The sequence below is a fragment of the Equus quagga genome, chromosome 8, assembly GCF_021613505.1.
Source record: "Equus quagga isolate Etosha38 chromosome 8, UCLA_HA_Equagga_1.0, whole genome shotgun sequence".
Lineage (NCBI taxonomy): Eukaryota > Metazoa > Chordata > Mammalia > Perissodactyla > Equidae > Equus > Equus quagga.
Window position 1 is genome coordinate 118,201,269 of NC_060274.1, and position 13,989 is coordinate 118,215,257.

Consider the following 13,989-nt stretch of genomic DNA (forward strand, 5'->3'; position numbering starts at 1 on the left):
ATGCAACTGACTTAAGGTTAAGATTCTGAAACGTACCCCTACATAGATTCTGGCACCACTTTCAACAACATTCAGATACTCTGAGCTACATTTTTCAGTATTACTGCTTAAATATATAATGCCCTTTAGGACAAAATGAGAGTGCTCAAATACAACTACACATAAAAGATAAAATCCTAAATCATCTTCATGTTCTAGAGCTCCTGACTTTTCATATTTTAAAATAAATAACTATTCATTACCTCATTCTGAGGAGGTAGTTTTTTGAAGAAGTCACCTGAACCCTGCAATGTGTTTCAAACTAAAGCTAGATGAGGTCTGCATGAGGCTGGAGAGGTGGATGTACAGGAGGGGCGGGTGAGATCTGAGGAGGGGCGTGCGGTAGTTCAAACATTGCCTGATGAACAAACGGTAACATTATGTGATAAAAGAGCTGTGACTGCACCAAACGAGAATCTAGGAAATATTTACAAAGTTTCAGGTTGACAGTGTTGAAGTCTTGAATTATTTCTTTTTTAACTATGTAACGCTCTTTCTTCTCCAATACCAACATAAATAGAACACATATACTTTATATGGGATTTTGTCTCCTAGGATGCCCCAGTATGTCCCACCAGATCTCAAATACAATCAGGGACTGGATGTTCAGGAACCAGAATTTGACAGCTAGAAAGAATCTTCTTTTAAGGTGCACATAAATACAAATGATCACGTTGGATTTCCTATTCACAAATCTCTTTTATAAACTACTTTTTGGTCAATATTATTTCAGTGGCAACAGTCTGGACCCTAGACTGCAGTTCGAGGATGAAAAAGTTCATCAGAAATACTACACATTTCAAAACAATCTTTTATGGTTTCTCTCAAATTTTTCAGAAGGCTTCACCTCTCCTTACCTAAAATAAAATACACTACAGAAGGCACTGCAGCCACTTTACGGAAAAGACAGATAATAATCAGTGAAGGAGCCGCGTACTATCCACACAAATTACCTATAAAGTGCTTTGCACAAACAAGGAGTTCTTCCTTGTATTTTCTTAGGAGCTCAACACGTCTATCTGTAGTCTAAGCATCAAAAAATAAAGCAAGTAAAACTCAGAGGAAAACCCCTTTTTTCATGTCATTTGTAAACTAAAGAAAAAACTATTTGATGGAAAAAAACAAAGGGAAATTTAAAATTTTATTTTATGTTTTAAGGGCTCTACAAAAATCTCTCAAGAATACCCTGAGCCTGCTTTCTGGGAATAGCTTCATTTGAGATCACGTCTGCTCCCCTTTTTCAAATGAGATAGTAAACTAAAAAGAAAGGGAAGAAAAAGGTGTTTCACCTTGAATTTTGTTTTGAAAATTCCAATGCTAAGCTTCCTCCAGAACCAGCTCCCATGCGGGCTCCTGCTGCCTGAGGCGGCCCTGTGCCTGGGCCTCTGGCAGGCTCCACCTGCTCAGCAGGACATGCCTACTGTCAAGCCCAGCTCCCTGAAATCTTGGTAAAAGGAACACAATCATGTTTGAAAGCATCTATAGGGACATATTTAAAGAGAAAAATACTGCTTTTCAAAGAGAGACAGCATTCTGCATATAAGATGCTCTTCAAATCACCACAAATCATTTCCATCTTTGCAACTTTTGAACTTTTTAAGATATTGCTCTGCTCGTGTAAGGCTTAAGAATACACTGCTTTTCAAACTCATTCATAACTTCAGGATATTTTCCCTTTTAGTGGGGCCACTTTTACAGGTCTGCGGAATTTTCAGTAGGCCTTCCTCTGAATACAGTTATCTCAGCAAAAATCATCTAATGGCAGTGAGCTTTAGTAGGCCGAAAGATGTAGGGGGGCAAGTTACACTTTGAACATTTTAAATAACAATTTCTAATTCCCTGATTTATTGTATAGGTCCTGTCTAATTTCTTTTAGGTCCCTGGCTACATAGCTTGGTTGGACTACGTACATTTGATTTGATTTACATTCTTAAATCCTGATAAGAGATTCTAGACTCATGATAAGGGAGGTATTTACCATTAATCTGCCATTAATACATCTAGAGTCACTTTTGTTGCTACTACGGTGATTTATACCGCCCTTTAGTAAAGGCCAAAGGAAGCTACGACTCGGTTATATTTTCCATTTATGCAAAGATAAAGAAGGAGCTTCTTAATACCACAGCAGCTCTTTCTATAAAAACAACTGACATTAGGCTTCACACATCCTCCCTCAGTCCCAATACCCCTAAAATTGCCCTGTTCTCTGCCTGGGGAACTCATCTGTCAAATTACCTAACCTTTTGAAGACCAGGCTTGGGAAAAAAGGAAGAAGGAGAATGAATGGAGACACCACCATTTTTATTTTAGGTTGCATATTTTAGATAAAAGACTAGAAAGAGGATGTAGGATGCAGTGTAGGAGTAAGTTGGAAGAAACAATGAAATATTAGCAAAGACGTTAGTGTGGATCCAGCAAGTACCACTAATTTAAAAATTATAAATATTTGTAATTATGCTAAGACTCCCCATATTTAGGTAAAGAAAAGGATAATCATCTTTCTTTAAAAGTTGCTTATATAACAAAAATACAATTTTCCAGGATATATAATTCTGGTGGGAAGTATTTTATTCCAATTCAATTAAATCTGAAAATTATTTTTTTTAATAAAAATAGAAGAAACTCAAATTAAAACTTGTACCTTACATTTAAATTACATAAATGTCTCACATTCAAAACTGTTATCAGTATTGTAGGCTTTTAACTAGATACTGCCATGGCATTTTGTGCCCTGGACAAAGTAGCCACTAAGTACTTGGTGACTGGAAGAGCTTAGGAGGAAGATATCAACTGTATTTTCCTGAGAACTTGCTACATTGTGGAGGAAAAATAAAAAAAATCCCAAACACTTGTCTTCATTGCTGGACCCAATGAGAAAAGAAGGCAATGTGTGCCAGCACTTTCCAGCCTGCTTGGTTAGGCGGACACCCTCAGTGAGCAAGGAAACAGAAGGCCAGAAACCCAGTAGGTCAGGAAAAAGATGCAGCATTCCCTTTTCCTCTACATCAAAATGTACCTCCCTCCTCACCTCTCATCCTCCATTTAATTAAAACAGCTCCATTTTGATAAAAATTTGTCAAGGACTGAACATATACCACACAGAAAGGGCATGCTGCATTTTTGTTCCATCCCTCAGAAATTAACCGGTGGTGGCTAGGGGAAAGAGCTCCACAACAAAATCCCAGAACAGAAAAGAGAACGATGCTTGGTGATTGCAACTGCCCCATCAGATGATCAGCCACATATTGATCTGGTGGTTAGAAGGGCAAAGTTGACTGGCAGACTTTCCATAGCAAATCTCCCAAGCTGTAGCAGCAGTTTCTTTCCATCATGCCTGACCATCAAAAGGTCAGAACTCAGGGTCTCTCCTCTTCCTGGGAGTGGGCAGACTTGTATGCACGTGGTATTTGTGTTGAAGAAGAAACACTGGCAGCAGAGAATTCTGGTTCCTAAAACATTCTTCCCTCTTTTGTTGGATGGGAAATTCCATTCTGTTCCACACCAGCTTATGCAGTGAAAATTTTGTATCTTTAAAAAAAGATTTGAGGAACAGAACTGTGTTTTGATGTTAACAAATTGTACGAACACAAGACTTAAGAAATAAGAGTAGATGCTGCCATGATGGTGTGGCTACTTGAAGGCTGCAAATTCTCCTGTAGAGGGAGGACAAGAGCTAATTTTAAAAAAGTTATCTCAAATAACCTAGAGACGCAGAAAAGCCTCATTGAAACCTCACTGTTAAGTGTGCAGATACCTTCCCACTTGGGTTTTACATGCTATGGTTCTAATCAAGCTGAAAACAGTTCCAATGAACAAAATTTCTCAGAAACAGATTGTAAAATAGTAAGGCTGATTTGTAGAATACTCCCCCACCCCCTGAATTATCAACTCATTTTTATTACTATAATGCCACTATTAGGAAGGAAGAAGCAAGAATTATCCTTTTTTTTGTTTTTTGAGGAAGATTAGCCCTGAGCTAACATCTGCTGCCAATCTTCCTCTTTTTTCCTGAGGAAGACTGGCCCTGAGCTAACATCCATGCCCATCTCCTTCTACTTTATATGTGGGATGCCTGCCACAGCATGGCCTGCCAAGCAGTGCCATGTCTGCACCCCACATCCGAACCAGTGAACCCCAGGCCACCGACTCGGAACATGCGATCTTAACTGCTACGCCACCGGGCTGGCCCCCAAGAATTAAATTAAATGGTCGAATGATTTGTCCACATTACACATTTGACAGAAGGAAAGAAAATCCAGTCCCTCCATTTTCTAGTTCATTTCACCTTTTAAACTACCAAAAATTACATATAGGCACATGCCACTGAACATTATTCTCAGCATAAGAAATCCTTTAAACCACAAAGTCCCTTTGAGGTACTACACTCCTTTAGCTTACCGAATATGGGGGACTTCATGCCATTATTTTTCACCTACCATTTTGTCCAAAGCTTCTACTTGTACCTAGAGGTCGGTTCCTCTTATAATATATACTATAGTTAATTTCTGGGGGTTGGTTAATAACTGACAACTAGCAGAATTTAGTCAGCCTTAACATCCTTTTTCAGTAATAGCAGCTTCTCATGAGAATCCAAGTAATCACTTAAATGAATACACTATTTAATTTAGAAATAACCTATCCATTTTCTGATTGCTATTAGATGCCAACTGGTTACTAGAGAACAGTGGCATGTCCCCAAAACAACATATTGTTAATGACAGGCTAAGTGAACCCTCAGATTGGATGCTGATAATATTAGCAACTGTTTGAGTGCCTGTTATATACCAGGTGCCTCACTGAATATTTTATACACATTTGCATCTGATCCTCACAATAACTCTATGAGGCAGGTGTTATTATTCCTCTTTATTTCATAAAGGAGCAAGCTGGGATTTAGAGTGGTTAAGTAACTTGCCTGAGATCTCACATCTAGAAAATGGCAGAGTTGGAAGGCAAAGTAAGGTGCTGATTCCAAAAGTCCAGGGTCTTAACAATTAATAAGCCCCTAAACAGTTTTCAATAATTAATAATTTGTTTTCCCATTCTGAATACAACTACTAATTGGACTGCTGATACTGATACTGTCTCTTCCCATCTACAGATTCCTTTTAACAAAGCAATTAACCAAGGGATTGTGAGTCAAAAGATCAAGGAAGGATAAAAGAATTATTATCTCATATTGAACGTTAAAAGGACTGGGGAGTTAGGCACTGATGAAAAAAAATAACCAAATTGCTAAGACCTTGGAGAGTAAAATATTTAGAGCATAACCACAGGAGAATATTATGTTAACAGAGACTCTAGAAATATATAAACATTCTCACTACCTTTGCTTATGGTTTCAGTACATTATGGTTTTAAGGCTGCTATTTTTTAAATACATTTCTTTAAAGCAATTTTTAACATTCTTATGAGTAGTCACTGTATCTAGCAGAATCTAAATCTAATTAAAGGAAGCCAGTGTAAAAATAGGATTTACTTAACAGAAATCGTTATAAACAAGGGCTGGAATTCATCCTTTAAGTGACAGAATATCAGAAAATGATAAACTCTATGCCAAATCTTATATACTGCATCAAAAAATCTTCAGATGTTTCCTATTCATTATTACAATCAGACACTCCATTTTGTTGAAGTGTTCTACCCTATAAACTTAAATATTAGCCTTAAAAATAAAAACACACAAAACTACCCCCGAAAGCACAAAATCTTACCAACAAACTCCACATCAAACACCGGCAGAGCAAACACTAAGACGGTCCTACCAGAGCCTACCGTCCCTAACAGAATGCAGTTCTGTTCATAACTGGACTTCAGGTCCAAGAAAAAAAAGACAAAAAGAACTCAGTTTAGACATCAATAAAACAAAACTCTACATATGTCCCTGAAATCATGGAGAAATTTAAGGAAAAAACAGAGGTCACAGGAGATGAATCTGTTTTTGGGGGGAAAAAATCCTTCCTTGCTTATTCCTTCTTGCTATCTGGAAATCTCTATTATCCTACATTCTACCCTATCTTATTTAAGAGAACAGTCAACTCTGCTGGGTGAAGTTACTTGAAGTAAAACATCCAGATATTCTATGACTTTTTGAAAATCTTGGTATATTAATTTAAATTATTATGAAATTTAATGATATTCATAATGATATTATGAAAAATCAGGGGCCAAAATGAAACATTTTTTTTTTTTACCTCCTTTCTGGTTGAGAAAAACCTAAGCTCTATTTTCCATGTGACTTTGTTTAGGAATAGGGCAGAGAACACTTGGGAAGACCCTGTGATTTCAGACACCTCAAATATCATGGTTTGTTTATTTTAAAGCTAAGGACTTTATTAACTAGTTTTAAGATACTACAAAATAATTACCCTTTATTCCAGAACTGAAGGTATTTCAGTGGCTGTCATACACATAATTTGATAAAAATTACTTAAAGATAAAATATGCTATGAAAAATCTAGTATGTTATTTTCTACATAAATCAATCACTGCTCAGAGGTAGGGGGCATCATTTGAAACCAGAGTAAGTCCCATTCTTTCTTTTTGGTGACCTTTCAGGTAGTTTCAAAAGGACAATGAATATTCTGGCATAGACACACTGGAATTCTTAAATTCTCAGAGAAATGATCACAGGAGAGATGAAATATTTAGTAAAATAAAAAGTGCTACAGAAATGCTCAATAATTTTCACTCAAATAAGACTGTAACTGACAAAATGCTTTAGTCATGAAGTACCCATTTCATAATATTAAAGAAAAAAAGGGCAGATCATTTCCTTAAATTGAGAGTGACCCACTTGAGAGCAAGGCCTTTGAAGCTGAGGTGTTAACATAGTTACTATTTTAGAGATGGGATGATTTTAACTGCTGGTTTAGTGTTTAAATGGCTGGTACAGTATTGTAATATCTGAAAATAAACCTGAAGCATCTGATTAAATACTGTGATCCCTACACAACTGAAACTTAATAAGACAAATCTCATTCCTCATCATAGACTAGTAACTTTAGAAGGCAAATTTTATAAAGAGGTTGCTTTCTAAAAAAAGGAAATCAACCTTAATGAAAATATCTGAGGGTTCAGGCTTTAGGAAGGAAGCAGTCAGTCACAAGAGAATGAATGCCTTTCTGTTTCAATTACCTAGTCAAAGAGATTAACTCTACATATGGTCAGAAAAATGCTTCTCCTTATTTGGAGAACATATCTAAAACTCGATATAAAACAGAGAACAACAGAAAGGGAGACTACCACATATCATTCCAACGCTTCCTACTTCTCCAGATCCGTGTTATGGAAACATCTCACCTGCTGTATTCTGAATGGTCTTCTACTAACATTTCCAGTGGGCCCAATTTGGAAAAAAGAGAATTACTATGCAACCCTTTGGAGGCATGTCAATGTCTACAGGATAGCATAATGAGTTTCTAAGCAGTTCTAAGAGCTTAGCAATGCCCTCTAAAGAAAGAAGAGAAAGAAGTCAAAAGCAGATGGTGGGGGACCCGGCCGCGGATAGTGTGGGTAGCGTGGGGGAAAAAAAAGAGAGTGAACAAGGAAAGGAAGATAAAAGTGAAGCAAGTATACTGGGGAATTATAGGAAGAGCTCTAGCAATAAAAAGATCCTTTGACTCCCATGCCTCACAATGCTCAAAGCTTTTGAGCATTCCACAGACCAAGTCAATTTTGTAAAAACTTTGTTAGCTACATGCTTGCTATTCAATTTGTGAATAAAATCCCATAATAATTACTAATAATCCTATCTTTAGTGTCACTGGAGGATTTAGAAATCATGCACTTTGATGTTTTCCAACATGCGACGTTTACAACTTTTTCTCATTTTTTAAAATATGAGTTAATGTTCTTTTTCACTACTCTTGCTTAAATTGAAAGTTATGGATCAACTTCTAAAAGCCTAAGTGGCATTACTTATCTTAAGCTACCCAAATGAGGAGCAAAAGGAATGCCATACTTATCATTGAGTGGTTTCCCTGGATGAAATCTAATCTATTCAAATAAAGAAAGTATTTCAAAAATTTATTTGTGGTATTTAAAAACTAAATTATCATTAGTGTAAAGTCCCCCAATTTTCTTCTTGACTGACCTCAAAGAAGGATGGCATTTAAGCAGATGTTATCTGTGTGCTAGAATAACCCTGAACTGCCAGCTCTATTTAAAAATCATCACAAATCCAAATTGAGTAAATGAAGATTTATTTAAGAGGCTGCCTTTGGTCCCTAGGCTGACTCTGAAGTGGAGATGGCAATTTCTTAGATAAGATGAGAGCAATGTTGCTTCTTTTCACTTTTGATTCTCAATACGATTCTGGTTCACAGTAAGAATATGCTGACTGCCACATTACAGCCATTTTCAACACATGAAAGCGTAAGCATTAGAAACTGTCAACAAATACTTCACGCTGTGGAATGCAAAAAAGAGAACAGCATTCATTCATAATAACTAGAATCTTCTTGGGCAAAGAATATAAAGAGCACAGAAATTTTGTGAGGCAGTTTGATAAGGTGATTGCTAAAACAGGTATCACGAGAGTTAAGCACAATCTAAAGTAACAGTAATTTTTAAAAAATCTATTACCTGGTTGTTTGGCAAGCAGAGATATCTAAAAGAAAAACAAACAAACCTAAAAGTTCTCACAGAATTCTGTGATGCTGTTTTGGGGGTAGAGGAGGCAACGCATTTGTAAGGAAATTCAACTTCTGTATGTTTAAGACACCCTTGATATTCTAAGAAATATTATCTAAAAGGAACTCCACTTTATAACATTTCCCCAATAAAAATCCAAAGTTAAACCATGTTACTCCTGTCAAACATGCCACTGATCAGCAATATCTTTGGTTACCTGCATCCATAATTTATAAAAAGAAATTTAGTCTATTGCTTTAAGGGAATAAAGGAAATCTCTATTTTCCAAACTGAAATAAATAGTTACATAATAAATATTAAGAATAAAAATAGGCTTACTTGATTCTAGCAACTTCCTAAATTAGATCTGTTGGTATGCCTGACCTAACACAGGCTAACCTGCTGTGACCCTCCCACCTACAAACACCCGCTCAGGAGGGGCGCTGGTCTGGGGAGTCCTGAATGGATGTGTGGTAACTAATAACAAAAGGTGCGTGAGAAACGTTTAATTGAAGTTTAATAAGTAGAATAACCAAGTAAACAAAACAAACTTGGAACAGGAAGTAAAGCCTCTGGAAGAGGCACGGAAAATTTTCAGCAAGGACTGTGCATTTAAAAAAAACCCCTGGATGTTGAAAATCCAATGCTAAGTATGAATTTTAGCTTGGGAAAAAATTATATCCAGTCTTTAAAAACATACGTGTTCTTTGGTTCACCTTTTTAAAATAAGAACAGCCTATTCAATTTAACAAATATATAAGCAAATATATGTTCATTTTCCTTTGTCCCTACCCTCCTATACTCTCTCTCTCACTCACTGAATTTGTTTCAGTGGACAGGAAACGCACCATATCCCCCTGCCTGGATGGGTGTTTTCGGAGAAGCACAAGCATATAGACTAAAATCCTCTGTCTGGAAGCCAGCCCGATTCAAGGAGGGCTCTGATGCACTGCGGTGAATTTTTGGCAATGAGCGGGCCAGCAGCTCAATAGAGGCGAGAATCTGAAAAAAGGGAAAAGAAAGAAAAAAGAAAGAAGAATAAAAATCTAAGTTCTGTTAATCTTTAAGAATCCCATCACACTTTACAAGAAAGCATCTGAAGTCTTACATTGTTTTCAGTATTATCCTGAATGCCTGGAAAAATACTAAAAAAATAGATATTTTTCCTTAAAAAGAAAAGAAAATTACCAAACTGCTACAGCTTTTATCTCTGTAAACTGAATGGGGAAAGTAACCCATAGTTAGCTTTTTTAGATAATGTGCCAGCCTTGGAACAGTAAATAAAAAATTTTAAACCAATTATACACCCATTTCTCACAGATAACAAGTCCCTTTTGGGAAGAAGATGGAGCATAAATAAGTAAAGCACTCTAAGACGTCATAACAGCCATCAGAGTAACTCATTCTTTAAAAAAACTTAGTAATGGGAAATGTCTTACACACACATAATTAAAAGTAGGATCCCAGTGACCCAGGCTGCTAGTGGCACAGGAGTGAGAAGTGACAAGTGACAACCCAAGAGTGAAGGAGAAGACAGGAAAACTCTCCAAATAGATACCGACAAAACACAGAAATTTAGCATATTTTAAGGTACAAAGAAACAAGTAATGACCTTTGAAGGCATACAGTATGATAAAGCATGTTCATAAGCATGAGACATACGTGTAAAGGGCTTGGCACACTGCCTGGCATATAGTAAGTACTCAATAAAACCTGCTTAGCAGCCATTACTATCATTTTTCTGAGCTACCAAAATTTCTTTTTTAAGTTAAACTGTAATCTGCATAATGATTAGTATAAGAAGGCAAAGAAGTAAGCAACGTTACAAAAATTTTAAAATTACAAGCATAACATATAAATAAAAATGCAAGTAATACAAAAAGTACAAATCCTACCTTGCAGGGGTAACCACTGTTAAAGAGTCTATACTTTCTTTCTTTCTTTTTTTGAGGAAGATTAGCTCTGAGCTAACATCTGTGCCAATCTTCCTCTACTTTATATGTGGGATGCTGCCACAGCATGGCCTGATGAGCAGTGCATAGGTCCCCAATGGCGATCTGAAGCGGCGAACCCGGGGCCGCTGAAGCAGAGCACCTGAACTTAACCACTATGCCACCTGGCTGGTCCCAAGTCTATACTTTCTTCTGGATCTTTCCTATGCATAAACATGCAGACATGAAAACAGAGCCCTTCCCCACCCTCATCACCATTTAAAGTAGTATCATACTATACACGTTTTTTTGCATTGTTTTCCCTCACTGATATCCATGTCCTCTATATTCCTCTATACCTTGACCTTTATGTCTTTATCTTTTCCAATTACAATAAACATTCCTGTATATATCTGAATACTTGTGGAAGCAGGTTCTATAGCACAGATTTTTAGGAGTGGAATTACCAGAGCAAAGGGTCTATGTATTTTAAGTTTACGGATTCTACCAAGCCCTTTCAAAAGGCCAAACCAATTCACTTCCCATCAATACCACTAAAAAATTTACAAGGAAGGATCTTTCTCACTTTCCAACATTGTTCCCAATGGTAGATATTTCCAATCTGAGAGGCAAAACCAAAATGTTATTTCACTGGTGTGTTAACTTTGCATTCTACTGATGTCACTGAATTCTTAACATCCTTTCCTAAGTTCATTCACCATCTGTGTTTACATTGTGAGTCACCAGTTCATATCCTTTGCTCATTTTCTATTGATTATCTCTTATTTACTGATTTGTAGGAGTCCTTTGTATAACACATATTTACTCTGTTATACATGTCACAATTATTTTTCTGTTTATCTTTCAATATTATTTTTACTATATAGAAGTTTAAAAACTTTTTTTTTAAATTGGCATCTGAGCTAACATCTGTTGCCAATCTTCTTTTTTATTTATTTATTTATTTTTCTTCTTCTCCCCAAAGCCCCCAGCACACAGTTGTATATTCTAGTTGTGGGTCCTTCTGGTTGCGCTATGTGGGATGCCACCTCAGCATGGCTTGATGAGTGGTGCCATGTCTGCACCCAGGATCTGAACCAGTGAAACCCTCGCTACTGAAGAGGAGCACCTGAACTCAACCACTCGGCCATGGGGCCAGGCCCTAAAAACTTTTAACGTAGCCATGTCTGCTATTCTTTACCTCTAGCACTTCTAGATTTTGTCTCTTACTTAGGAAAATCTTTCCTACCTCAAGGTATAAAAATGATTTCATATTTTACAGTTTTCTTTTTTAGATATGAATCTTTAGCCATTTGAAATTTGTACATTGTGTGAAAGAGATCCTACAATGAAAACTGAAAAATAATACTTAAAAGAGGTAGCCTTTAATAACCTAGAAAATTCATACATGCACTTCATTTTCTGACACCATGCAATGAGTGAAATGTTACCTATATTTAGAAGTATGACCATTTTGTCCCTTTTAATATCATTTAAAAAGTGGGCGCAAAGATAGAATTTGCATTATTAATGTACATCAACCATGTGAAATAGGAAACTCTAGCCCGGGGGATGTGAAAAGAGAACATGGTGTAGGGACCTGCTGATAGTGGTCAACAATACTGGTCTTTTACTGTGATAGTCTTAAACCAGTGGTTTTCTGGGTTAAAAAAAAAAACCACCAAAACTCTTCCTTAGAGGAACAGTAACTTAGAATCCCAATATGTAAAACATCTACCTACCCAACCATTTAGCCTCCCCTCCTGGCTCTGAGACGGCCCCAGAGAGACTTGTTAAAACCATCAATTCTGTCTTTAATTCTTTAGATGGGAATAAAAGATTCACTCATTCCTATAACAGTGACTTCTAAGTTACCCGGGGAAGACTGGGTATTCAAAGGCATATGGGTTCACAAAGGACCAACCCCATAATTACGATAGCTAAGTAACTATGGGAGTCAGAATTTCCCACTTGAAAACTGTATTGATTTACTGAGACATTTATACAGTGCTTTCAGGAAATTTCCTAAGCATCATAAAACACTGAATTTATACTGCAATATCTACTATTTTATCTACATATCTACATGATATGATATATACTACAATATCAAAACTATCTTCATAACACTAAGATATTATTTCCCTTTTACTTGTCATTATTTTACAAGTCTAAGTGGAGTTTTCAGAGGCTACATGATATAAGGTATTGCAACATAATGAATGCAAGAGAAGAGAATCCAGCTGTCTTCTTTTTGCAGAGATTTGCAAAAAATGTAAAACAATGCCTCTCTTCTCACTTCTTTTTTTAATTTAAAGATTTTATTTTTCCTTTTTCTCCCCAAAGCCCCCCAGTACATACTTGTGTATTTTTAGTTGTGAGTCCTTCTAGTTGTGGCATGTGGGATGCTGCCTCAGCATGGCTTGATGAGCGGTGCCATGTCCGTGCCCAGGATCTCAACTGGCGAAACCCTGGGCCGCCGAAGCAGAGCACACCAACTTAACCACTCGGCCACGGGGCCGGCCCCCTCACTGATTTTTTTGTTTGTGAAAATATAATTATTTTCCACAAAAACATTATTTAACATGTACTGGTTTTATATGTCTAAATAAATTTATAAATAAATATTTTAAAAACAGTTTTAATTTCTAAAATGGTAATTATTATTACTTACGGAAACGAAAGCTCTTTGAGGGAGGGTCTTCAACAATTTCTAAATGTGTACAAGGGTTCTGAGGCCAAAAAGTGTGAGAAATGTTAGACAAAAAAAAGTCTTTCTGAATATTTTGTACCGGGATTGTAAGTTTCTAGGTGTGCCACTACTCAGTCTTTATAAAATCATCTTTATGTGTCTACTTATCTGGAGTCTGCACACAACCACATGGAATCCAAATCCATGAAATACAACTGTGTGCTACAAAAAGTGTTTAAAAATATGCATCTGAATATTAGTCCATCCTTTTAGGTAACATAAAGCTTTTTCTTACTTGGGGGAAGAGTGGTCTCTCGTCTCTTTTCTTTTTTAGGCACTCTGCCATTAATCTCTTCATGGCTTTTGGACAGTTACTCCGTACCTTACTGAGATCTGGAGATAGATATCCTCTTCCCACCATAAAAATTATCTGGGGAGAAAAAAAAAGGCAAATCATACAACCTTGTAGATAAGTTGAAAAATACATAAATATGAAAATTCAACAAGCTGTGCACTATGATGTGTACTTTTCTGTAGTACATTATACATTACACTTCAATAAAAAGTTTAAAAACACAATGCTAGTATTCTGATTCCTGTACATCATAGACTAGGAACCAATGCTTAATGGGCTGCAAGCGGAAATCTTCATGACCCCTGGACTACTGTAAAGTCCAACTGCTCCCCATGCTT

General features: G+C 36.6%; 1 protein-coding gene across 3 annotated transcripts in view; it reads right to left on the reverse strand.

Moving 5' to 3' along the window:
• Nucleotides 1-3,523: 3,523 nt before the first annotated feature.
• The window catches only part of BRAF (B-Raf proto-oncogene, serine/threonine kinase), a 140,196-nt gene continuing 129,730 nt past the window's right edge, over nucleotides 3,524-13,989 (reverse strand). For 2 of the 3 annotated variants that reach the window (XM_046668905.1, XM_046668903.1), the window contains 3 exons: nucleotides 13,592-13,726; nucleotides 9,522-9,675; nucleotides 8,227-8,650 (listed from right to left, as the gene is read on the reverse strand). In XM_046668905.1, coding sequence (XP_046524861.1) covers nucleotides 8,622-8,650; nucleotides 9,522-9,675; nucleotides 13,592-13,726 — 318 coding nt within the window. In that variant the 3' untranslated portion in view covers nucleotides 8,227-8,621. Of the gene's footprint in view, nucleotides 3,693-8,226; nucleotides 8,651-9,521; nucleotides 9,676-13,591; nucleotides 13,727-13,989 lie in introns of those variants that run through there. The other variant, XM_046668904.1, reaches the window with a different exon arrangement.